Genomic DNA, 27,635 nt, shown 5'->3' on the forward strand with positions numbered 1-27,635 from the left:
AATGAGGAGCTTCTTTCAGTTTACAGCGTTCATGGCTCCTGAGGATGCAAAACCAGTAATAATCTACAGTAAATCACTTCTCTTCTTAAATGTGGCAATTCTACATTCATTTCAGCTTTATATTAAGGATATGGTGACTGACTTTGATGAAAAACATGATGAATATTTAGTATCCCTTCAGCAGAGAAACCGGTAAGAGACGAAATTGTTATCACTATCGAGTATGTAATATCTGTTGTGTGCTATGTAATATTGTGTCTAAAATCAGTAGTGGTGAATATTAGTTTAAAAACTTGTTTGTTATGTGAAGCCTGGTTTGCTGTGTCTTAAAGCATTCCAGTAGTTCTCTTCCCTTTGTTTGCTAAGTCCTTATTTCTGGAGAAGGCTGTGCTATTTCTCCAGCATACCTTAAAATAAGATACAGCTTGGAGCTGACAGTCTTTGCCAGAGTAATGGCTCGCTGCAAGCGGACTTAATAAGTGCTCGGCACAAAGGAGAGGCTCCTATTGGCAGCCAGTAGCACTGAGCTGGCCAAATTGAAGGCTGTGTGCTCTGAGAGCAGCCAGGGATCTGGGGGTTACTGACCTAGGGCGACCCTAACACCTTCGGTCGGGGAACAGGACTTGGGCAAAGTAAAAACTTTGAGGCAGACCCTGTTAGGCAGGGTAAGCAGACTTGTGAAGCACTGCTCCCCGGGGTGGGATTGGTTGCCCATTACTGAGTAAAATTTCAAAACATGCAGAATGCTTCGGGCTCCAGTGCAAGAGGGATGTAGCTTTTGACCTGGGTGAGCAAATCTCTGGGTGGTTTAGGGCTTGAGCTGCTTGCGAACGTTACCCTGCGGGATGGAGAAGTGTTTTTGGAGCAGCTGATGGAGAGGCAATGGCCCATAATGGCCCGAACCTGCCAATTTCACAAATGAAAACCTGCATGAAGGGACAAAATTTGGCATTTTTTAGAGATATATAAGCAAATTGCTGAATTGTTTGTGTAGGCACAAGGCCTGATGTTTGTAATACGTCCTCAGATTGTTAGGATACTAGCTCCAATAATATAGTCTGCTGGACGTAGGGTGGTGTGTGTATTAGATACATGTTCAGACTCTGCTCGTGTTAACCCCTCTAGCCTCATCTGCTGTGACAATGCAGAAAACCTGGTTCTTGTGTATCAGGAAAATCAGTTTTTATTTTTAGCATTTGTAAACACATGTTGGAATGTGCGACTTTTAATGAGAATGGTGGATGACCAAGAATTCTTAACATGAGTTAGGAATACTCAGTCAGAAGGTTATGTTTTTGTGGTTAGGATGTTGCATTAGGCCAAGGGGAAAGAGGGTTATGTCAACCTTGTTTTTTTTCACAGAGAGAACCTGGAAAAAAAAAAAACACACAAAAACACACACACACACACACACAAAACAAAAACACAGTTCTATCAGCTGACTTCTTTGAATAAATGTCTTTACAGGCAGGTGTCATCTCTAGCCTTCGAGATGACTGGATTCTCAGTCAGTGACTGAGAATAGTGAAGACTGAGAAAGAAAGTAATAGTTACATCTTATGATGAATGCATGTTTATTATAACACAAAAGAATATGTTCTTGGCCCAGAGTGATGCTCTGCTGACAGTGTCTGTGACTTTATCCAAAAGGACGGGAGGAATTTTTTGCTGTAGAGAACCTAACTCCAGGGCTTGATTCCAGCTCCTCTGACCTGATCGTACTGAAATGTATGGTTCTGTTGCATCTTTCTCTGCTGGAGTGGTGTTAATCAGAATGTTCAGAGCTACGAAATTTCAATCTCACATGCATTTTACAGATTCTTCTGAACTCCTGTGTTATAAGCCAGTTGCATTGCAACTGTTGACTTATTCTGGCAGAAAACAAAACCAACAAAAAAAAATCCACCCTCCACAACAAATTGTAAGGTTTGCACATAGCAGATTTAGAGAACTTAGTAAGTTTTCAGTACTGCTGACATACTCATTGCAGTGTTTACTTATTAATGCAGAATTATTTCATCAAATTGCTAATTCTTAAAATATAGTGTCATTTTGGTAGCAGAAAGTAGTTCAAAAATTCAAAACTTCTCAGTAGCAGTGTCAGTCTATGCATAGTTATGAATATTTGTAACTTGTGTTATTTAAAAACTTGTGTGGATTTCTATCATAATATACTTATAGACATTTAACTTACTATAAGTTCATCTTCTCTACACTTCTTAAAAAAAATCAAAGCAAAACAAACAAACACTAGATTTAATTTTTTTAAAGTTTTAATGAGTTTAAAGTTCTGGTATCTCTAACTACACTACTAACTTGGGGCTTTCCCCCTCAAGTTTTGAAACAAAAATAGTACTTTCTCTTTTTTTTTTCCTTGGAAAGAGCTCAACCATTTTAATATTTCAAAAATCCAAAAAAAAACTCTCTCAAGTTCTCAAGAAGAAAATTTCAGTAGAAAAAATGCCAAATGGAAAAAAAATGATGTGGAATGATAAACAGCATAGAAAAATTCTAAGAAGTGAAACACTTGGTTGAACTGTGTCACAGAGTGTCAGTACTCATACAAGCGTTAAAGAACAGGAATGGGTGCTGGAAGCTGTATTCTGAAATTGTTACTTGAGCCACAAACTTTTTTTTTTATTATTATTTTTGTGACACTGTGCCTTTGTATTTATTGCCAGTATGATCATCTGTATATGTACTGTATAGGGATGAGTTATTATCCTTTCTACTTCAGGCTACTGAGGCATTTAAAAAGAAAGGATCCTACGCAAATCAAACTGGAACAGTTAGAGCAAGGATTTTCTCTGTATATGAATGGAGCTAATTCAGAGCTGAGAAATTACCACAAAAAATTCAACTCGCATGGCTACCTCAAAAATGAGACACAGACCGCCAGGACAAAAGGTAAGTTACATCAGAGTTTTATGGAGGTTGCAGCCTCAAACTATTTTAAATATTTGCTCATCAGAGCTGTAATTCAGTCAGTGCAGTTACCTGTCGGGCTGTGTGAGTGAGGCAGCAGTGTTCAAGCATAGTGGAATGAAATTCCGCGGTGCTCTTTCATCAGAGTACTTATTAAGCCAGTTGAATGTTACAAGGGGTCTCTGCAACACCCTATCAATTGCTCAGCTGATCCCTAATTAATTCCAATGTTTAATTTCCCCATCTCTCCACTTGTTAAAGTTATAACTAAAACTAGAAGATTAGAAATGTATATAAATTGCAGTGTAAAATAATTATATACCTTTGTCTGATACATAACACCGTTCATAAGTTTTAAGATATGATGGACTTAAGTATTGTCTGGTTTCCTGCAGACAAATGGCATTTGATTAGAGAGACTATAATCAAATTATAGACTTAAATTTTGTTTGAGTTATCATAGTCCTCTTAAAAAGACAGCTAATCTTTACTTAAATATTTGAAGTAAAGAAAATTTGCCATTTTCTTCCTGTGGTTAGCTGGCTTTATTTGAAATGTGAAATTTTATTTCTCATTTAAGTCAGTCTGTCATAGAGAGCAATGTAGTAGTAGGAATAATTTTGCATGCATGAAGTTATAAGGAGGGAGCTTAGTGGCTTTCTAATCCATTTAGCTTAATGAAAATAAATGATTTCACTAAATCCCAATGTAAAGCAGTTTACCAGCCTTAGTCTGTTATCCTCATACTTGCAACGTGTCTCATGGAGTGTATCTTCTTAATCTGTTGCTGTATAGGTAGTGTCTACTAAGCCTTTTTTCTTAAAAATGAAGACAAATATTTAAGAATAACGGTTAATATGAAAATTTATGACTGAAAGTTTATTAATCTCAACAGTACTCAAAGCTAAATTTTATTTCAGTAAAAGTTCTAGCCATAACTCCAATCTCCATCTTTTTCTTTTTCCTTTTTTTTCCCTCCCTTCTACACTGGGTCCATGTTATTTGTTTTCAAGTTTAGGTGAGTTCAGGCTTGTTCTATCAGTCTGTTCTATTGTTTCTTGCAAGTCATACAGCATGGGGGCGGGGAATGAGATAGTTACCTGTCTTCTCCCTTAGTTTCACTGTTTTCTATACGAAAGTAAGAGATCGTGTGTAACAGTGCAAAAAGCTTCATGTTCTTGAATACTGGAAAAGAGGAAATTCTGTGCTTTTGTCATACTGGGGTGATATACTTTCAGGTAGGTAAAGGTGTGTAAACCAACATCTTTGACTGTTTGGTCCAAAAGCTGTTTAGGGCTGTTTTGGCAGTAGCTGTACCAGAACTTTGTCAAGAGAAGTTTTCTCTTCAAGTTCTGCTGTGCAGTTGCTATCTCTAAGCCTAACCAAGGTGTGTGTGTGTGTTTTGTTTCATTGTGGTTGCTTATTGCCCCTTGATTCAGTTCAGGTAGAATATTTAGCTTGTCTTTGGGATTTAAGGTACTTTTAAGGACTTCAGTGGCAGTCTGTTCCCTTCCTCAAATCCATCAACTTTGAGACAGTGACACTATCTCTGTAGAAGAGAACTCAGTGTTTTGCTGTTTCCTAGCTATCCAATGTTCTTATTTTAAACACATGCAGCTGCAGTGAAAGATACCAACTAAATCATCCTGTCATTTTTCTTCTTCCATTTGATTTTACCACTAGAGTCCAATGTGGGCGTCATTGGTGATCTATATAAAATTCTTGCCTGGAGGTAGTATCTTAGCAATTCTGTAGTCTGTTTCATTTTTAGGCATTTCTTCTCAATGATTGAACATTATTTTACTCACAGAAATGATTTCTGGCTAAGATACAGTGCTGAATTTTCTTCCTTATCCATCTCCAGTAAGAATTATTGCATCATTTATTACTTCTAGAACATCCATCTGTCAGATTGGTCTTTTCTAAAAAATTAAGAATGTGTGATGCTTAATAGTACAGAAAGGACTCCAAGCTTCCTGAAAGCGTCATCATAAATCTCTTTGGGCTATTTTCTTTGCCTGTGTTTCCTAGGAATAATTAATGATAATAGTGATTGACACAATTCTTATGCTTAGGCTTGATAAATGAATTAAAGTAGATGATGAGCTTTTAATATGTACAGTAGGGAAGCTGGTCTCCACGTACACTGTCATTTATATGGGTATGTAATCCAGACAGTTTTACAACCAAGTCTGTACTTTCACTGAATGTTGATGTAGTCAAAGAGATGTCTTAAGGGCAGCGCGGGGTCTCCTTGTATTATGACTAATATTTTAATGGTGTCCTACTCAGTCCTTGGCTACTAGAATAGGCACTGTCAGCTTGAGTCTCCAAAGATACTCCTACTAGGGAATGACAACAGTGGACCTATTTTGTGTGCTGAAACAGGTAATAGTTGGTATTCATATCCTATCCATCCCACAGGAAGAATGTTTTTGCCTCTGTTGCAAACATCACTGTAGTGTAGGTGGCTTGGTTGCATCATCTTCTGATTGGGTTCAGAACTACTCTATTTTAGTGGCTTGGATTTGGTCACAGGAATCCATCACAAAATACTAAATTCTGAGAACCAAATACTCGGCACTGGTGGCATGAGTCCTGCCCTGTCCCCTTTTCTTACTTATGCTTGTACCATACATGATGAGCCGGGCAGTTGCTTAGAAAATAAGGATTGCTTAGGAACTGAAAAGTGAAAGTGCTTCCAATTTTGTCCAAAGCAGTGACCAAATCAGACTATGCTTCTAGCATTGTAATCTCAGGACAAATCACCCTTGGTGCCTGAAGAGCTCCAAAGCAGTCAACGCCGATGCTGATGACTGCGAGGTATAGTTGGAGTTATGTAGTATTAGCCTAGTTATGTAGGAGTAGCAGGAGCTATAGTTGGAAGGGATGTTTTTGCAAGACAGGATGTCAGGTATCTTATTTCCTCCCTGGAGCAATCCATTCTCTTTCCCCTCTGTCCTGTTTCAGGCCTCTGGGAGTGAATAAGATACTTTGTGTAGAGGCAACAGAACCAGCTTTTGTTCATCTTGCTCTGTAGTTTTATGATCACTCGAAATTGACCAAAGCCTGCATTGTTGTACTAAGAATGGTACTACCTCTTGCTGTTCTCTCCTACATGCTTGTGCTAGCATTTGTACAATCGTGGACAACCAGAAAGTACAAGTGACTAAATTAAAAGTAATTTTGTTTTCTATTCTTCCTCAGTTAAAATTTGCTGATAAATTTCTGAACGGTTCACTGCACAGGTGCAGTGTAGGGTTGTCCAACCCAAAAAAGAAAACGTGGCATTGAGAGTTGGGAATGAGCAACCTAATCTAATTTTGAAGTAAACCCTGCTTTGAATGAAAGGTTGGACTAGGTGACCTCTAGAGGTCCCTTCCAATGTAAATCTTCTCATGATTCTATGATCTTGGGAGGAATACTGCTTCTTTTATTGGTTGTGCCAGTTTCTGCTGGCTTAAGATGACCATTCAATTATGGCTTAAAGAAGAAAGGTTTTGCATCAGCTATTTTTCTCCACTGAAAAGAAATGGAAGCTGTAAATCTGTCTTGGACATAGGAAATGAGATGTCTTTATTTAGGATTGTATTGAGAGTGTTGATGATGTCCTTGCTCCGTTGAGGATGCTGATGCGACCTGCAAGATGCACATCTTTGTGTCTCAGTCAAAGCATCTCCTCAAAAATCCATTGCTGCGCTGTAAGTTGGGACTATTTCCAGTACGGGGACCTTTTGTTCTGCTTGACCATACACAGAATTTTCACCAAAGTTTTGACACCAACTCTCCCTCACTTTAGAAATGAAGGAAAATGATTATTTTTCCTTTGTGTCTGACTTGTCCATGAAGAATGCTTCTCTGCACAGTATGTTAAATGCCCAATACATTGTGTTTAATCTGCCAATACCTCAGTATGTTGCCTTAGAGTAAATGTACGTACAAAATCCCTTTGTAAACCCAGCATAACATCTGTTTTTCACCAGGGCCCTGTCTATCAAAGTCTGCCTTCAGCTTCACTTTACCATCTACACAGCTAGGAGTTGGAATGGTGTGCACACCTATGCTAGAACAAATTTCTGTACTTCTTATCAGTGAATGTGGGGCTGTGCATGCTGTTGTGCTAACATAGCTTTAAGCAATTTATTCTCTTGAGTGTGCGTGAGGGTGATTATCCCCAAAAAGATTCAAAACTCTTGCTACTAGTACATAACTAGCCAGTATTTGAAGTGGAATGCCTTTTCAGTTGTTAATATTATTCTCATATCAAAGATATATTCTTCTCCCCTCGTATGGGGGGAAAAATAATGTCAAATAATGTCAAATAAAGTATGTATCCTCAAATGTTGTATTTCTGCTTCCCATCTTCTAATTCTTCTTGGCAGCCCAGCTAAAAGCGAGTGAGTTGCAAGAACACAGCAGACAGACTGCACCAAGCAAAATACAACGCAAAGGATGGCTTCAGGTAACAAGCAGTTTGAAGTAATGCATCTTTGAACTAATTCTTACATCACAAATAATTTTGTGGGAAATTGGTTGCAATTAGTGGAGGGTTGGCAGTTTATATGCTTTGAGATTCTTGTAGAATCAGAAACTCGGTATAGTCTGGATACTGGGTGACAACATGAAATGATACTCTAACCAGTTTTGTGTCTTCTTTGAAGCCTGAAGTGACAAATCTCATTGGTTTGGATTCAGTGACATCCTTTACAAGACACTTTAGTAGCCCTGACATGATTGGCTCACTCTGACCTCAGCAGAACAGCTATTCCTTGACATCTCTGATGGCATGCCTAGAGAGCTTCTAATGCAAAAGCTGGAGAAGCTCATGTTGGAGATCCATCCCTGCCTGTCACTGCAGTTTGTCACCCTTGAATAGTATTAAGGGACACAGAGGTGTAATTTGCTTATCTTGAGTCGTAGTTTGTGACAGATTCTCATAAATCAGAAGAGGGGAAAATACATACAAATAATAATACTCTGCTTATAAGAAATTTGGGGCCATTAGCTTCATAGTTGGTTCACTGAGGAAATCTCAGTAGTCTTTTTTTTTCTTTTTGGCCTAAAGAAGGATCTGACTTAATTCATCCATTTTGAGAAAACAAATGTGAATTGTAAACAACTGATGCAGGTCACCCAAATATTTACCCTATTTAATTAGCAATTGCCTTGGGTGGGTGTCCAGTCCATGCTTGAGTGACTGGTGATCAGGAGTCTGTGTCACTGAGGGTCAGGTGTTCACATCATGCAGGTTTCCTTTTCTTTCAGCAAATATCTTGCATTCAAATTTTAAGGCTGCATTACTTTCTGTATAGCCATTACTGCTTAGTCGAATGCACTTTCTCAGTCGTTGCTTTCCTCACTAGATTTCTGCTTACATACTGGCCTGTCAGACCTTGTTTACTAAATTTGCCAAATATGTGGCTAGTCATAACCTACATCATTCTACGTGCAAGAGCCAAATGAAGATGTTTTCTCCTCTAACTGGATTGGGAAGTTAGGCAAATATAGAAAGCTGTACTACCAAACACTAGCTACCAGTGGAGAGTGGGTTAGAGTGATATCTCAAGCCTTGAATCCAATTGGGTGGGAGGATAGCAGATAGTAACTTAATGAACAAATGGAATTATTTAGCTAAGGAAATGTGCAACCCCACTGAGTAAGATGCAGATTGTGCTAGACAGCAGGTTACTTTACCAGTAATTTCCCCAGTGGTGAAATCGAGGGTTGTGGTCCTTTTTGCTCTTCATCCTTCTGTTAGATCCGGGACTCAACCATCTCATGGTCACTGAAGCCAAGGCTGTTGCTACTCTCACATCTCTGACCAGTTTTTACTTGATTATAATTTCCAGCAGAGCAATTTGCTTGTTGGCTTCTCAGTCACGTGTGCTGAGAAGCTGTCATTGATGCATTCTGGAATCTCCTAGATGGCTTGAGCCCCACTGTGTTGTCCTTCCAACAGATACCAGGTTGGTTAAAGTTCCCCATGAGGATCAAGGCCTTAAGACTTGAGAAATCTTCCACTTTTTTTTTTTTTTTTGAGAAAGGCATCATCTACTTCCTCATCAGAGTATCTGTAACAGATACCCACTGGAACAGCACCCATTCTGGTCTACCTTCTAATCTTCACTCAGAAGACTTGACTGTCTCCTGACTTAGGCACAGGTCCACGCATCCCAGCTGCTCTCTCGCTTAAAGGATGACTAGTCCTCACCTACTCAGCCTGTCCTTCTCAAAGAGCCTCTCTCCATGACAGTACTGGAGTTGTGGTGGGATATAGCTCATACATTTCTGTGACCCCGGTGACGTAGCCTGTAACCAGAAACACACTTGTAATTCTTTCTATTTGTTCTCCATTAGCATAGAGACATTTCAGAGAGGCACTTACATGTGCAAATTCACCAGAGCAGGCTTGAGGGCTTTCCCCATGAGGTTATTTTGCCAGCTCTTCTGTACATGCCTGTGCTTGAAGTGATTCCACGTCAGCTGTTTTGTTGATTGCTATGTTTCTACTCTTATCATTTTTTTTCACTTGGTGTGGTGAGAAAGTGAACCCCAATGGGCACTTGGGTTTGGTTCCAAATAAATGATGTGTGCTGGGCATGACCATGATGTGTACTCCAGGGACTGCAGCAGGTATGGAGTTTGACTGGGGCACTGTACATGTCAAACAATAATGCAAGGGCCCAAAGGTGAGCTGAGAGAGGACAGAAACCTTCCATGGAACAGAGGGGAAAAGGATTGCTTGATCTAAATATTGTTATGTAAAAGATGATTATTCTTTTTGTACTGCTGATGGCACTAAAAATGTCTAATTTCTTTGCATGTTTCTTTTAACAGAAAACTGTGGAGATTAAAACAGAAAGGGGGACTAAACTCTGCATTAAACCTCCTCTGGAATACTCTGAGGATTTTGAACCTTATGAAAGCTTGAGCATGGAGAGAAATAGCGATGATCTCCATTACTCTCAGGTACGATTAGCAGTTGCCTTCTATCGTTCATGGTAGTGTCAATTGAAATGCAAGTGGGGCCAAGTATCAGTATTGACTAGAGCATGCAAACCCAGTATATAGTATTGACAGTAGACACTGTAGGATATAATATTGGATAAGGATTTCGGGATGTACTACCTATAATGTAGTATCTTAAGTTTGAAAGTCTGAATCCTCCTCTGTCCCTTCTGCAGGCTGGTAATGGCAGAAACTAGCTATGGCTGATTTCTGTCCACAAGACATTTGTTCTGTTACCAGGCTACAACCAACAGATTGGCAGCCTGCAAATTTTGGGGAATCCATGTTAGGAGAAGCCTCATGTAATCTAGACTTGCTCTATCAAACTGAACTTAGTCTTAACACTGAACACTATTTAAAGAGCCTTAAGCTAAGCTTACATTTATAGAATGCTCATTTAGGGAACTAAATTACTTGATTTTGAAACGATAGTAAGAAATGAAATAATGACCCGCTCTTAACCATGTGGCACTTTAGCTCAACTTAAGTATCTGCTTAGTGTTTACTCTCCAGGAGCTGCAAGGATTACGTTGCAGCTGTCAGAGCAAGGCAACTGAATCTTCGGATAGGCTACCCTTACAAGTGTTGCCTCTCCAAATAAGATCATCTCTACTCCCATGTTCTACTCAGGAACATTTAATTAAAAATTTACTTAATAAGTAGTGTGGGTATAATAGGTAGACAGTGATTTCTATTTTAAGATTTTTCTTTTATGACACTCAGCACACTTGATGCTCACATCAGTCAAGGCCTGGCCCTCTCTGGACCAGTTCAGACTGGCACTGTGAACTCATGAATAGATCATTCACTCTGATCATATGACAGCTCAGGTTCTGGGTGTTAGGCACTTAAAATGTAGCTGTTTGACCTTTTGCAGTGTGTGAGGTCCATGCCTGCGTCAGCTGGTGACAACTGTTAATTGACTTTAGATATGGAGTAAGCCCCAGGCCAATCTCTTTGACTATGTGACTAGTAAGGCCATTCATTGGTGGCTTTTACCCACAATCTGATCTAAAAAAGCAATAAACAGCAATAAGCTCTGTATGCTTGTGTATGCTCAGTTTTGTCTCTGATTTTGTCTCTGATCTTGATGAAGCTCTAGAGATATAAGTCCATGCGACCTTATTGTTATTTATAATGTTCCTTTGGGGAAACATAGTTCACTTATAGATTTGCTAATTTCTCTTACAGTATGCCTTGTTGTTGAATCCCGTGACTCACAATTTCTTTGGTCATGAGTTTCTTTATCTTTCATTATTAATTTTTATTTCATTGTTTTGTGATTTCTGCTCAGCTGTTTGTGGATGACTGCGTTCTAAATCGTGAAACAATTTTCATGAGTCAGGATTCTGTGAGTCTGAAGGAATGTTTTTGAGGTTTGGCATATCCAGAAGACACTTGAACTAGCTACTGAGTCACTTGGACTAGCTGCTAAATCAACAATCATCTTAATTAGCAAACAAGTAGATGGAATTCCACTGCCTTCTCCCTTCTCTGCCCCTTTGCCTTCCCCCATCATGCCATAGTCCAGCACATACCGTCATTAAAAGATGAGAAGCTCTTTCCAGAACAGAAATTGCTAAGCTGACTATATTCAGAAGAGGAGGTGACACAGTATTTAAGATGTTTAACAGTATTAATTTGAGCTTCAAAACTCCTGTAACAGAAGTCTTGAGTGTAGCAGGTCACTTTATGAAGGCTGATGAATATCTCACTACATGTCTTAAAGTTTTTCTCAGTGGTTTTTAAACCTGTAGCTTCCAGTTCCACACATGTATACAATCTTAGCGTATGTGCACTTCATGTCTTTATTTAACAATGGAATGTTAGAAAACCAGACTACCTCTTTCTTCTTCTTCCTACCTTTCCTGTACTGCTTTTGAGCTCATGATGTATTTTTTGCTCTACAAAACAGAAGTTTGTTTACAGTGATGTATTTTCATAATCATTTATGTGTAAGTAGTAAGCTTTTAATTTTAACCCAAAACTCTACTTATTGTTTGTATCCCGGATGGAAATAATTCTGGTTTTCCTGAAGTTGTAATGTGTTCTCTTGAATATCTTATAAGCAAATGTCACGAGGTTTTAAATTAAAAGAAAGCCCCTACAATTCCCTGTCAAACAGCTGGAAACGTGCTTAATATCAAACTTCAGGTTGCTTATAGACCCTCTTTTTGAACTAGGTTTGCCTGTTCTTTGTAATGTGTTTCTATCAACATGGCTTTCCTAACAAACATAATCTGTAACAGGAGAGCAGCTTGAAGCTTTCATTACCACCTGAACATATATTGTTATGATTCATTTGTACCTAACATAGCTTCCAGTTTTCATTTTACTCATACTGTTTGCTTACCTATACTTCTATCAAAGCAATACCAGCAAAGGTAGGAAAAGTAGATTTAAGATAGGCAAGATCTTTGCCTTTTACATTCATAAGAATAAAAGGCTCCCCAGCGTTATCTATGCTGTCTGTGGCATACGCTGTGAGAAGTTGGGCAGTTTTTCCACAGTAAATTAATTAATTTTTGCATAAAATCCTCTTGCTATGGGTCCAATGCAAAACCTCTTTGCAAACTGGAAGCTTAGTTCATCAGACTACATGTCTTTGCTACTGCTTTTTCAAGTACAGATATGTACATGCATATTATCACATATTAAATTAAAAGATCTAGCTGTTGCAGACACAGCATGGCTGAGGCCGGAGGTCCCCCTGGGCCCACCTGCGCCCTCCCCCTCTCCCCCCAGCCCGAGGAGGGGGCCCAGACCCATGTCCATGTGGCTTTGGGAGATCTCCAAGGAGTAGACTCCACAGCCTCTGTGGGCAACCTGTGCCAGGGCTCCGGGCTCTGACACCTGCACAGCACAGAAGTGCCTCCTGGTGCTCAGAGGGAGCCTCCTGTGCTCCAGTTTGTGCCCACTGCCTCTGGGTCTGACACAGTGTAAAACCGGAGAAATGTGTGCCCTTGCCTTCTCCATTACTTACCTCCTGTTTGTAACTTACTCCTAAAAATTGGTTTTGCACAAAAATTCCTTGGCCTACAGAATTTCCCTGCAAGGACTCTGATGAGAAAGTACATAGGAGATGTAGGATGATTTTTCTTTACATGTCTTCACCAGGGAAAAGAAGATATGGCATAGGAATATGAATATCTTTAACTACATCATGGCTCTGAGTTCATGAGAAGATTTTTCTTTCTCCTAGGGGAGGAAGAGGCAGCCACGTTGGTTTATTTTAAAATAAATGTTTGAGCTTTCCTGACAACTTGTTTGTCTGAATTGTACCAGAAACTGAAAAACAGCTTGCAGCTCAGTGTAGAAGAGAAAAAGATGGAAGAAGACTCTGTTAGTGAGGATTATGACTCTGTTGAAGAAGTGATTTCAGAACCATCTCCTACTGAGGAAACATCTACAAGCTTAGGAGGCCTTCAATTGCATAGCAGTAGATCGTTGCAGAAAGAAGCTTCTGAACATCAGGATGCTGGGAGATGCTCTGGCCTTGATTATGGTGCCCTTACTGTGTTGGAGTACAAGCAGGATCAAAGTAGTAAGTCTCTGCATGTTATACTACTACAGTATTGTAATAATTCTTTGAGAGCATTGCTTTTAAGGGAATCACTGCAGGTTTATGCTGTAATTCAAAATACCAATGTCCACAATCAGGTGCTGGAAAGGCATCGTACCAGTGTAATTTCTTTGCTTTCTTTAAGCAATCGTGCACCCCTACTTGCCTCTATTCCTTCCTGGGTAGCATACAGAACCTACAGAACCTACAGAACATACAGAACATACAGAACATACAGGTTTGTGTTATGTCTTTGGGCAGACTTTTGATAGAGGCTTTTCTCTTACTGTATGTCCTTATTCAAATAGTTTTTTTTGAAGTATATTTAGAAGTTAATAGAGTATAAAGATACAAAGATTATAACCTGTTTCTCATAGTCCCAGGGCCTACATCGAGCCTGTGTATAGTTAAAATCAGAGGTACAACATTCAATTTGTATGTATATAGGGATAGACATCCTATAATTTGTTTTTTCTAAGTGATGGGTAAATACATATGAAAATCATTGCCATAGGGTATTTAGAAGGTAAAATATATTGATGGCTTCAGTAGCAGTTTTAACAAATTAATGGATAGCAAATTTATTGTACTTTATGAGCTAGATGCAAGCTTCAGCATGGTGAAGAATTGCACCATATATTCTATATTCCTCCCTGTTCTATATTCCTTGCTGATATCAGAGACAAGATCTTAACATAGCTGGTTATTTGTTCTGATCTGGTAGGGATGCTATTATGCCCAAGGGAGCTGTACACTGGGATTTGCTATGCTGTTTGCTAGAGGAAAGACAACTGAGGCTGTAGGTGTACATGGCTTCTCAGTGTTGACAGCTACTTCCACTTCCAGCTGTAGCTTCAGCCTTCTAGACCAGCTTTTCTCTCAAGGTTGCACTAATGAGTTTGAAGTCCTCAGGGATGCATATTTCAGGACCAACATAGGGAGGAAAAAATAACAAAATGAACAAGCAAACATGAAATTAGTTTCTGTATTACCTTATAGTGAAAGTAATATGCAGAAAGGCTTAACTGTTTTTGACAAATAAATACTTGCCTCTGAATACAGAAGGCAGAAGAGCACAGTAGACTGTCTCTCTGGTTCCCGGGCTGTAGGCCCAGCTTTTACATAATCATATAAATCAGAGTGAATGACTGCATCACCCAGTCTGAACCTGTACAGCACAAGACCTAGCATTTCTGTGAATGAATTCCAGGTATCTAGGAAAATTTCTGTTTCAGTGTTAGCAGTATATCAAACAACATGATAACGTTGTTGCAGACTGCTACTCCAAGGGCAGAGTATTTCTGTATTAGTAGTATCTGACAAGTTCCTGTCTTGTTTCTCCATGTGCTATTTGCAGGACTGTGTATGAGTAAGTGTATACCAGGGTAGCTCAGTTCTTCCCAGCTGCCTTTTCCACTGATTCAGAATCATGGTTTTCCACTCAGAAATTTCTCTTTCATTGCATCCGCAGTAGCTCGCTTTGTTTCACTTGGTAGGTCTTTATTGTTTACTTTTGTTAGCACAAATGTTTTCCACAGTAGAAAAAATAGCTTTTTAAAAATGCTAGCTAAAACCTGTGCTGACATTTTAACTCCTCGTTCTTCACCTGTTTTATTTGTAATGTCTCCTCGTTTCTGCTATCTAACATCCCTTCCTCAGATTGGCTTTCCTTCTGAAATTCCTTGGGATTGTCTCAGAGAATCCACGTCAGATAAAGCTTCAAGGTTTTTCTGGAGGTGTTGTATCATGATGGGGTTAGGGGTACCAAAACTGCTTGTCTCTTCATCTGTCCTGTTTGTAATACGCACTCATCAGGTGTGCGTATTTGATGCACATGCATTGTCTTAAGATGATTCTCATGTTCCAGGTAAGTGTAATATTACTAAGGCACTGAACTATGATCTCCCCCTCCCCCAGAATACCTCATCTGCTTTTTTTTTCTTTTTTTTTTTTTCTTCGTAATGGGAAGTTGCAGAAGTTGCATGGGTTCTGCTTTTACGTGAAGATCTATTTCACTGCTGTGATGACCCTGGGCCCCAGCTCTCCTCCAACCAAGCCCATGTGTTGTGCTTTACTGAGCACTAAGGTTGGAGAACATACCAGGTCTCCAGCTTAAGTAGCCTTCAAGTGGACTTGATTGAAAGGAATCAAGGCTTTTCTAAATGTAGAAGGTACAGTGGAGTGTAACAATAGTAAACTGGAATACAACAGAAACTTTTATGCAAGGAGTAACAAAGGAAGCAATAATTTCTTATTGTGAAGAGAGATGTTTGATTGTAGAAGTGCAGAAGGGATTGGACTGAGCTCTATAAAATAGCATATGGTGCTAGGATATTAATCACTTATAATGCAAGGACTGAGAGCAGCAATGGTGTTTTCAGGCAGCAGGTCTAAAGTAAATATAATTAAATTGTAGTTCCCAGTGCCAAATGATGTGACAGCCAAATTTTAAGTGCATTCAAGAAAGATTTACACAACTTCATGGAAGATGATAGGGACACCGTTGTTTGTTAAAAATGTTTTACACACATCTTCCTGTCCAAGAAGTCAACTAGAGAGGAAAAATCTTTGCATGAATTGAGTAAAGGAGTGTTCTTGTGTTCTTCTTAATATCATGGAAATGAGTGGAGTGTGGGGAAAGGCAGCAGCAGAAGACGAGAGGAACAAGGGGTGCAGTGGCAGCACGAACAGGACATGTGATTTTTTTTTTTTTTTTCTAGTGAGAAATTTCAAAGCTGTGATGCAAGCAAAGGAATCATTAATAATTCTCAAATGAAAGAGTAGATAACTGCTCTTATGAAATGCACTAGGCAACCCTTACCCACTTTGGAACTTCTTAATAAGACAGTTTTAAGATTTTTTTTTGGTATAACTATATTAATAAATGACTTGGTTTCTTGTGTTTCTTGTTTTTTTTTTGTTTGTTTGTTTGTTTTGACAGTAATGCTGAAAAATACCTGCTGCAGTCAGGATATATTGGTCTAATGTACTTCACAGTGAAATATTTTATTTTGTTTTGCTAGGTCAGTGCAAGCCATGCATATGTATTTATACATCAATAGAATTGCATCAGTAAAGGAAGGAAGGATAGGGGTTATCACTTTACTTGAGCCAGCATAATTAAAGTGGCAAAACTTTAGTATTTAAGATCCAATAAATTTTTCCTGGCTGACTGTTTCTAAATATCTCTGAAGTTGATTTTTTTTTCTGTTTCCTTATTATCTTGCAGAATTGAAGCCAGTACGAGTTCTCTCAGCAAAAAGAAAAGATAATGCTGAAATGTACATTCCTGTCAGACCAGTTGTGGTAAAAAATAAAATCAGTCGGCCGCTCTCTGCCGAGTCCTTGCAGCTGGAAAGACATGAAAGAATTTGCTATAGTAAGAAATAAGAATATATGATGCCAATAAGGAGATTTTTCATGCTTTTTTTCCCTGTTGGTTTGGATGTAATTTCAGCACACATCTGTCATAATGAGATTTTTCTTAGCTGTTGTTTTTTTTGTTGTTTTTAGTACCTGAAGAGATTCAACTTTTGTAAAACTGAGAAAGTCTAGAGCTTGTACACTTTGGTCTTCTGCTGTATCTTTATTACCTTCCTTCTCTTTTTGCTTCCACACCTATATAAGACTTTGTTTTCCTTTTGTTCCCTGTGCTTGCTCTGTGTTTCTCACTTTCCTGATGGAGATTTATTCCTTATGGTACTAACAGAAGTGTGTCCTAAAATCAGGAATTTACCCCTTGTTGAAAGATTTTAACACAATGCATTTACAGCAGGAAAGGGACGTGATTTTCCCACAGCAGAGAAAAAACAGCTTTCTTGCTGCTTTGGGTAGACAAATGATAGATGGGTGCAAGGACAGCACTTAAGCACAGTAGAGCATAACAGTAAATGGTGCTAATATCTTTAACAAATATGGCAGGAGTAGTGGAATGGAATCAAAATTTAGTAATGCACATGTCTAGAACTGTACTGTGCTGTGATACTGGTGTCCTGTGCCATTCTTTGTGCCCACCTGTGTAACTGCATGTGGAAGGAGAGAGTCACCGCTTCTGTGAGGTTGTTTGGTTAGGGACCTTTACAATATCAGCTTTTTTCTTTTTTTCCTCATTTTCCTTTTAGTAAACAGATGAGGGATACATAAACAACATACAGAGACACAAACCAGACTGGCAAATAAGGGAGGCAGAAAGAACCAAACCTAGTCAGTCACGCTAACTGATAAGGGCATGTGGAATGTGGAAATGTTTAATTCAGTAAGATGATCTGATCGAGGATCTTGTCAAATGGGATCCCAAGGAAAAGGGGAAAGTCATAAACACAAAATATACAGAGATACAAACCTGACAGACAAACATAACAGATTCTAAACAAGAAACAAGCCTCATCAGTCACACTAGTTGATGGACTGCAGGCAGAATAAAAAGAATAAAAAGGACTTGGTTCTACCCTTGGATTTGCAGACATGACTAATATTTGTTGAAAGTGAGAGTGAAGATGGCGTAGGGTATTAACGTATCCAAATCTCACTTTGTTTTTTTTTCCTTTAAAAAAAGCAAATGAAAAATAACAAAATTTATTTTCCTCTCTTTTAAACCCATTTCCAGGCTGTGATATTTCTATTTTTCTGTCATGTGTTTGGGAAGATGGGTCTGTATTTGGGCATTTTTGACTGCTTAGTTGATAAGGTCATACTTGGTTTTGTGTCCTGGTTTCGGCTAGGATAAAGTTAATTTTCCTCCTAGTAGCTGGAATGGTGCTGTGTTTGGGATTTAGGATGAGAATAATGTTGATACCACACTGATGTTTTAATTATTGCAAAACATTGCTTACACGAAGCCAAGGACTTTTCAGCTTCTCACATTGTCCTGCCAGCGGGCAGGCTGGGGGTTTAGCAGGAGCTGGGAGGGGACAGACCCAGGACAGCTGACCCCAACTGGCCAAAGGCGTATTCCATGCCATATGATGTCATGCTGAACAATTCATATGGGGGGGCTGGCCAGGGCGGGGAAAAACTGCTGTTCGGGGGTAGGCTGGGCATTGGTCAGCAGGTGGTGAGTAATTGCATTGTGCATCACTTGTTTTGTACACATTATTAGTAGTAGTACTCTTACCATTATTATTTTCCTTTCTTTTCTGTCCTAATAAACTGTCTTTATCTCAACCCACAAGCTTTCACTTTTTTTTCGATTCTCTCTCCCCATGCTGGGTGGGAGGGAGGGTGAGCGAACAGCTGTGTGGTGCTTAGCTGCCAGCCAGGTTAAACCACAACATCTTGCAAGTGGTGACTTTTGATTCCCTTGGTTTTTCTTATAAGAGTCGTTGGATTCCTCCAAAACAGCTGAATTACCCAGGTTTCACTGAAAAATTCTGTAGTGCTGAAATTTTATACATTTCTTTTTCATTTAACTGTTACTAGGCATTTCCATTAAATAGCTGAAGAAAAAAAAAGTGCAAAAGCATTTTAAAGCATAAAAATGCCATTTCTCATTTGTCAGTTTTCCTTCCTCTTTTCAGTTTTACAGTTTCAGCTGTTGTCTAGAGTAGATGTGAACTGGAGTCCTAACGTAGGATAACAAATTGGAGCAATTCAGCCTTGCTTGGGATGGTTACAGACTATTAACATAGCTCTGTTTCAGTAACTGAATTGGATGTTTCAGATGTATGCTGTTGTAATGTTCCATATCTGTATGGCTGGACAAATGGGCATTCCTTCCTTCTTTTGATGGCAGGACCATTAAGTCGACCAGAAAGACCACTTTCATCAACTCGAAAGAATGTGTGTGAGAAGGATTCTGATCTCTCAGTTTCAGCTGTGGTTAAAGCTATGCAAATTGAAAATGAAGTCTTGCAGAGAGATTTGCAAAGACAGTCTGTTTCCACAAATCCTCAAAAGGTATGGCAAAATACAGAAAATTGATGTTTGATTGAGTACAAAAAAAGACATTCTTTCCTTAAACATGAATTATAATCTTAAAGTTTGTATGTAATTATAAGGTTGTGTAAGTATGAACAGTGATGTCTCTCAACTCTAATTGAATTTGTATTGTTCTTCTGTAGGGGGGCTTTGCTTTGTTTTGTTTTTTTTTTTTAAATCTGCTTCCTCGGGATACCATCCCATAATGCACTCTTCATTTCATGGTTCACCGAACAACTGATAGACCAGTCACATGATATGTCCATACAGTCAAATACACAGCTACAGGCCCATTTGAGCAATTTTCTTTCTGGAAGCTTCTTAAGCAACATAATACGTTACTTCCATGCCAATAAATCCTACCTTCCTACTGAACTCATTAATAGTGGCACAGTTTCCTATTAATACATACACAGATTGTAAGGTATGCAATTTGTGTACATCTCTTATCAAAGGCAATTAAAAACTCATTAAATAAACAAGGAAATAAGCGACAATCTATTCCTTTCAGATTCAGATCCGACTATTATTCCTTTTTAAGACAAAGAATTGGGAAGTTTGTCCTGATTGTCCTAGCTGATCATTAGGCATAATAATACTTCGGTTCTCTTAACAAAAAGAAAGTAGATAAAGAAATTTGGGCATAAACTGAAACTTACAAAACTGTCTGTTTCGGACAGTGTTCACGGATTTAAAGTCTGCTTCCAGTTTGGTGTTTGGGACCCTCATTTATACAGGAAGGAAAAGAGATGTGCCTATTGGCTTTTGGATTTACTCATTTGAGTTCTGAGAGTTTCCTAGACAGCACTACTTACGCCTAAAATGATGTTCCCTGAATTTGTGAGATAATGCTATGGTGAATCTGTATCCACTGTCATCTCTGAGTCAACAATAAGTTTCTGGGGAGTTATGGTCAGGAGCCAAGGATAAAATGTTCTTTTATTTTAGGTAAATACTTTAAACATGGTGTTGTTGCAATCTAGGTCAATTCTTCAATCTTAGTTCTCTTGTTTTTGAGATACATTATGTGAGAACATTCATTGGAAAGAAATCACAAAACTATAAGTATCTGCCTGCTGGCATTCTGACTAGTTTTAATACTGTTATTCTTAAAAAATAACGAAGTAATATTTAAAACAGATGTAATGTCACCTTGACACTTGAGAAGGAGTTTCAAAAGCCCACTCTGCGTTCCCAGTCCTGAAGCTGACCTAAATGATCTTCCAGAAGTAGTTTAATTCTACTACACAATTAAGGAATTGTAAAAACTTGGCCTTTGATATTTAGATGTATAACAATGCAGAATATTGGAGAAGTAATTCACTTCTAAGCATTTTAAAGTTCTCTTAGTCTTCAAAAATCATAGAGATGGAAATGACCTAAGAACAGAAGGACTGCCATTCCTCATCTGACTAGTTCACCATGCTGTGTATTCTGTCTCTAACAGGAGCTACCAGCAAATGTTTAGGAAAAATAACAAAGGGAACGGCATATACTTAAGCAGTGGTGTGCAGGTAGAGAAAGAACCTGTAGCATTGTAAAAACTGATGGGCTTCTTCTCTGTTTTAACTACATGTTTAGAGTTACAGATTAGCTAAGATTAGCTGAGACCAGAGCAGAGATTAGCTGAGAACAATGTGAATGAAACGTTTATTTTTTTCTTACATAGGAGTTTTCTGTTTCATCTGTTCTCTCTGCAACGGATGAACCTTCAGAAGAAAGCCAGGCAGAGGCTGCACTCACAAAAGCTGTTGAGAGAATTTGTCCTTTTGGAAACAGGTATGTATACTTCCTTTAAGGCTAGCTTCCTTTTCTGATGGGACATTTTTCAGTACTGGGCACCACCACACCCAATTGTCTCTAGATGCCCCAGATTTTGGGCAAGTATTGACAAAAACATAGAGAAGATTCTAGCCTTGGGCCAATGGCTGTGAATCAGGGGACTGAACTGCCAGCAGTCTACTAACCGTGTACTTATGTTTGTATTTCCTGTGTATTACTTTCTCAGACTGCTTCAGAGAACTGCAGCCCAGTCTTTTAACTAGACTGTGTGTATCTAGGGTGGGATGCTGCAACAGTTCTCATTCAGCATGGGTGTATGTGAGATTGTTCTGTGGGCTGTGTGGGTTCATCCTATCATCTCTTCACCTTCACACCAATGAAACTATTTCTTAAAAATGCAAGAATTATAAGGAAATAACATATAAAAGAATGTGTGTTTCAGACAACAACAGAAACTTCTGAAAGTCCTTCAGGAGACTGAGAGCCATTCTGCTTGTGACAATGACATATTCCTTTCTGATGAAAAATCTGAAGCAGATTCCATTTTAAGAGAGAAGGTCTGTGTATATGTGCACCATAACTGATGCTTCCCAGTGCTACTGAAATACAAGTGCATTGAATGATCTGCGTTCCACCAATTCTGCCTTATATCAACTAATAAACCTATGGCAAGGTAAGAGTAGAGAATTTATCATCCTCTTAAATCACAGTCCACTCCAAAGCCTTAGAAAGCAGCTCTCTTTTCTTTGTCTTATTAGTAGGTACCTCTTTGGACTACTTAATTCTTGTAGTCTGTAAGGTAGAAGGGAACATAAAGGACCTCTTTAGTCCACAATTACTACTACAACTGTTTCTGTGTAGCACCTTCTGCAATAGAAGTGATAGTTGTTTTCTTCTCTGCTGTAGTAGGGCTTTTTGAAGACCCCAATGATGTTCTCATCTTACTTAGGGTGCCTTTTCTCCTCTTGAGAGTTGCATTTTAGTGTTGGATACATCCTTGACTCCTCCTTGTGATGACTTTGCAACATAATTTGTGTTTCTCTGGTGAAAGTGATGAAAAATTCAGATCCCTACAGAGGGTCCCAACTTTTTGATATTGTTAAGAGGCTGTCAGGCTTCATTCCATTGAGCTGTTGCAAGAAATCCATGTAACCAGTTTATTTTGTTTATTTAAATCACTTAATTCACTTCATGTCTTTCATTCCTAATGGTCAATAAAGTTGTTTCTTTGGTATATATGTTGTAGTAGAAAAGCATCGCTTCGGTAAGGATAACATAAAACTACACAGAAATACACCTAAACTATTTACTTTCTTAGTCAAGAGTGTCAAAGCAGCTGGTACTCTGAGAAATTTCTCAGTTTTTCCTGAGAACATACTGATGTTTACCAGATTACTTGAGCTCTAACACGTTTTGGATGACTTAACCATAGCAGTCTGATACATCTCTTTCTAAAATATGTCAGCACATTTAATGGGTTCTGTCTTGGGTGAAGGCCTGTTGTAGTGCAGTGGTCTCTGCTCATTCATGCTTTTAATAGACCTTATAATTTGTGTAGTAAAACAGATTACTGCTTGTTAGTCAGTAAGAATAAGGTCCTTTGTTAATCATCAAGGTGATCTAAAACAAAGGATAGCAGAGGTTCTTCAACAGAAGTTGCTCTTTTAGAGGTCTTATATATATAAATTCCTTCTCCCACTTGTCTCCTGGTAGTCTGGTTCTATTGGACTGCTTATTGGCAAGAGATATGGAAGTTGTTTAGCTGTCTCTATGCTTCATGCTCTCACATCCTGTGGGAGGCAAAACATCAAATATCAGTGAGCTTGTGCTGGCTTGTACAAACCTGCACATTGTTTGGATTTATTTTTTTTAATTTAAGATGGAAACAGTTCTGCTAGTAGAATCTATCTTAGAAACCTGCAGTCTCTGTGATAGTGATATTTTTGTTAACTCTTACCAAATATGTGAATTGACAAAAATGTTTGATAAACAATATTTGAAAAAATCAAAAGCTGTAAAATAGAATTCATGTTGCTCATGCCTCCTGTTTTTGACTCTTACCCTGAAGTTTTACAGTACAGTTTGTAATTGCAGCTCACATGTTATTCTGTGAGCAGAAAACTGGTTCCTCTTTTCATCAGAATGACAAATGAAGAAGACAAAACAGAGAGCTGTTTTCTCCTTAGGCTTTGGAGTGGATGAAATCTAAGAGGGTGATAAGTTCTGTTCTCTTACCCTGCTATAGGTTTATTAGTTGGCATGGGGCATAATTAGTAGAGTCCAGAATGATTAAATATCATCCAGATAGCTTTGAGTTTAAAGGCATTTTGCTCTGAATTGTCAGCATTGTAGTATTAACAGTCTTCATGTTGTTGCAGACTTTGTTGTTTTGTCAAATTGTTTGTTTTATTTCATTTGGGTTCAGATGACAAGTGTGGAAGTACGCGATGCCATTTATGTGACTATGGAACTTCTTTCTAACTGGGGAAATCCAGTAAACGTTGGCTTGAGAGAGGTGGAATTCTTTGATTTATGCAATGAAAAGATATTTGTGTCTCCTCATGACGTGGACATTCGAAATGCTGACTACCCAGGGGATTTGTGCTGCTTGGTCAATCAGAACTTAAATGTAAGACAGCTTAGTCCTGAATGTAACATCTTCTTATTTTACTATTTCTGTAATATTCCATCGCTAAGTTTTTTTGTTTGATTGCATGATTTAATTTTGAACCTGACTTGTAGAACAGCTATCTGAAAATTAAAAACATAAAAATTGCAATTTATTATTAACAAATCCAGCTTTTCTGTACAAGATGTTGGTATTCAGTTATAATGTTTTTGAACAGAATTTGATTAATTTGTTTGACTTGGTTAACTTAGCAATTGGAGGGAGGCACATTTATCTGTGCCTATTTATATACAAACACTGTGATATTATCTTGGGTGAAGGAACACATTTGGGTTTTAAACTACTGTAATATAATTATCGTATCCATAGAACAAGATTACAAAACTTTAAGGACAATGAATTTTGCATTTTTTACATTACATCTGCAGTTAAACCAAGTACTACTTGTGATCTGAAGGTATAGGAGCTTCACTGCTTTTTCTTCCAGTTATTAAATGTGAATTTCAGTAAACTGAAGACTGTAAACTTAAGACTGAAATGTACTTCTTTTCTCCTGTCCCCTTGTTATGCTTTTACCTAGGGAAGGACCATGGAAGAATAAGGATGGTTAGGTAGGTGCTTTTGAACAAGAGATTAAGAAAAATGTATGGTGTGGTAAAGAAAACTACTTCATAGTTCTTCTGTTAGATAGTAAAATGAGATGCTTTTATGTACTGAAGACAATGAACTCTAAATAACTGGAATGAAATACAGAACAAAAAAGACAGGGATCTCCTGGAAAGAGTCCAGCAGAGGGTCACAAAGATGATACGGGTCCTGGACCGTCTCCCCTATGAGGAAAGGCTGAGAGACCTGGGTCTGTTCAGTCTTGAGAAAAGAAGACTGAGATGGGATCTTATCAATGTCTATAAATACCTGAGGTGTGGGAGACAGAGGGATTTGGCCAACCTCTTTTCAGTGGTTTATGGGGACAGGACAGGGGCAATGGCCACAAAATGGAGCACAGGAAGTTCCGCACCAACATGCGAAAGAACTTCTTCAAGGTGAGGGTGATGGAGCACTGGAACAGGCTGCCCAGGGAGGTTGTGGGGTCTCCTTCTCTGGAGATATTCAAGGCCTGTCTGGACGCCTACCTGGGCAGACTGCTCTAAGGAACCTGCTACAACCCCTACAATTCTGTGATTCTGTGAAATTCTGGTGCTACTGCAGAGATCAGAAAACTTCGTAGCTCTTCATACTGCCATATTTTCAGTTGTTCTTGGGATTTGCTGTATGTCTTTTGACATATTGATGATATAAAACGTTCAAAACTCACCATGGGACTTCAGAGCTAGGATTCTAATAAAAATGAGTATGATATTAGTGGTTGAATTTACTAAATGACTTAGTCTTTTAAAAGTACAAATTTTAGCTCATTTCATGCTAATGATACTCTTCGACTTGCAGGGTGAATGAATGAGAATAGAAAGATGGCAAATGTGTAATACTTTAAAAGTTAGTTGAAACTCAGTATGAAATATTATTTCCAGACAAATATTTCTACTTGTAACATCTTTCTTGTTGTCCCCTGGAAATTGTAGTTTGTGTGTCATAAATGCCTTGTCTTGTTTATAGGCCATACTCTGTGGTGGTTTACACTCAGTAGTAGTAGTAGTAGTTGTGATTCTCAGACTTCCTGGATAGTTATATATTGTGTAGTAATGTAATTATTAATCCATTATACAGCATTTTTTATATATTCACATATCCCATTATTCTTAAGCCATGAAATTTTATTTTTAATTGTTAACAGTGTAACATATTCCTTTGATTTGTTAATTTCCTCAAGGCCCAAGCCTTCCTTTCCTCTGTATCAGGCATACCTTCAGTGCCCCCACAAAGCAATGTATCAGAGGCCAGTCTCTCAGAAAATCTAACAACAAAGGTTCCTGCTCTCACTTTTTTCTTTGATCCAGTTCAAATATAACGAGTACTCCTGGCATATCAGGTTCACCCTGATAGTTCAAAGAACTCTAGGGCTAGATTTTTTCAGTGTTAATGCCAAAGACAGTAACTCCAGACTCCAGAGCAGAGTACCTAATGTATAATGTTATAAAGCACGAGCGTCCTCCACAGACTGAATTTTGGCATGGATTCATTAACATATCCTGAAGTTCTGGTGTCAGCTCTTTGAAATAATTATGCTCATTCCTAAGCATTTCCACTGATTAAACAATACCATCCCCACAGTTGCTTCTCACTCAGGACAACATATCGGAGCCAGGCTGATTATTTCTTCTGTTGTTTGGAAGATCTGCAGCTTTTACAGAGCTTCTGGATAGAAGCACAAATGGGTCTCTACAGAGTTCATTTTGGTTCTGAGTCTGCTGCCTGCCTGTTAAAGTAACTCTGGCACTGTATCAGTACACCCAGAGAACCTACTGATTTCTAGGCCATCAGGTCCTGACTTAAGAGCTCTGAGGTGTGGAGAAGACCTTCATCACATGTTGTCTGCTGTTGGAAAATCATTGTTGTTTTTTTTAATCATGCTTGTTCACAGTATGGCTCAAATAATATGATCTAGCCTTGAAGTTGATCCTGGAATTGGGTTTTCACTGGTTTGAGGGTTATTCTTCAATGTCAAGAGACTTTTTTTTTTTTTAAATGTAAGAAGGAATAAGCCCTTCTGGTGCTTGTATAGCTGTTAAAGCCCCAAATGCATTCAAAGTAACGATGATGTCCCAAAGCTTTTTGAGAGGCTCCTGGGGCAGAGACAACATCAACCATCAGAACCTTGGATAGGTATGACCACTCTGAGAACTGGTTCTGTTCGTGGTTTTCAGCAGGCAGGCAGAGATCGGTCCTTAGCATCATTAGACATATATTTAAATTACTCGATAGGAACGTTTTAGTTACCATCTATGGGGAAAACTGAAAGACTCAGTTTTAAGTGAAAGGATGTGGAAAAATACTGACTTTGTGTACCTGCTGTGTGACTGTATGTACTATGGATTCTTGAAAACAGGAAGGGAGGTAATTTACCTGCTCATCTCAGATCACTGAAATGTTGTTTACATATATGTTTACATTTTGCCCTTATTCTTCTCTGTTTTCGGGTAACATTTGATGTCATATATATAAACATTTAAAATTTTGATTTTGAAACTATTTATTTCTTGCTTCTTTCTGAACTGCCACACATCATTTTTTTCCATTTCTAAACATGGACAGATAGCACTCTTGAACAGTGCCCAGAATTGGGCATACTTTGGTACTTTAAACTGTCTTGATTGTCAGTTGTCTGTAAAATTGATGTTGGAGATTTCCATTTTATCTTAGAAATTTTCAGATATAGCTCTAAGGAATGTATCTGCAAGTGAAATTAATTATCTGCAAATCCTGATTAAAATAAAGGTAGCGAAATAAATTTGATGATTCCCCTCTTTAGATGGTGAAACAGGAGCACAAGCACTTTAAGAAATTGTAAAATGGTTATGCAGTGTCCATTGTGCTCAGTGATCCTCTCTAGTGCCTGCAAAGCTGATTAATTTGATTAAAATAAACTGGACTTGCTTTGACCCTGCAGTTACAAAGCATGGCAGACTGCCTGTCATTCATGAGCATGCAGATGTCTCGCTTGGGATGGCAAGCAGCTGACCTTTATCTAATAGTCAGGTTGTGAGCTGTCTTACAGGCAGGGTAGTCGGATTTACTGTTTGAAAATAATGTTAAGATTTTGCTCTTAACATAACAGGTTTTATTAAATGGTTACTTTTCTAATTGATTTTTTCCTGTGGGGTGGTGAGTTAATTAAAACATCCTGCTTTGGAAGAA

At 38.5% G+C, this 27,635-nt stretch overlaps 1 protein-coding gene across 10 annotated transcripts in view; it reads left to right on the top strand.

Annotated features, from left to right (window-relative positions):
* Window positions 1-27,635, top strand: part of KATNIP (katanin interacting protein) — a 72,855-nt gene that overhangs the window by 684 nt on the left and 44,536 nt on the right. For 6 of the 10 annotated variants that reach the window (XR_013939793.1, XM_080557260.1, XM_080557261.1 and 3 more), the window contains 10 exons: window positions 116-192; window positions 2,738-2,907; window positions 7,308-7,387; window positions 9,763-9,894; window positions 13,219-13,477; window positions 16,725-16,874; window positions 19,227-19,390; window positions 21,081-21,190; window positions 21,636-21,750; window positions 23,619-23,822. Coding sequence is in view for 9 of the 10 variants with exons in the window: in XM_080557260.1 (XP_080413386.1) it covers window positions 131-192; window positions 2,738-2,907; window positions 7,308-7,387; window positions 9,763-9,894; window positions 13,219-13,477; window positions 16,725-16,874; window positions 19,227-19,390; window positions 21,081-21,190; window positions 21,636-21,750; window positions 23,619-23,822 (1,446 nt within the window). In the remaining variant the exon portion in view is untranslated. Of the gene's footprint in view, window positions 1-115; window positions 193-2,737; window positions 2,908-7,307; window positions 7,388-9,762; window positions 9,895-13,218; window positions 13,478-16,724; window positions 16,875-19,226; window positions 19,391-21,080; window positions 21,191-21,635; window positions 21,751-23,618; window positions 23,823-27,635 lie in introns of those variants that run through there. The other 4 variants (XM_080557262.1, XM_080557263.1, XM_080557264.1 and 1 more) reach the window with 3 other exon arrangements.

This window comes from Anser brachyrhynchus (assembly GCF_964034855.1).
Source record: "Anser brachyrhynchus genome assembly, chromosome: 15".
Lineage (NCBI taxonomy): Eukaryota > Metazoa > Chordata > Aves > Anseriformes > Anatidae > Anser > Anser brachyrhynchus.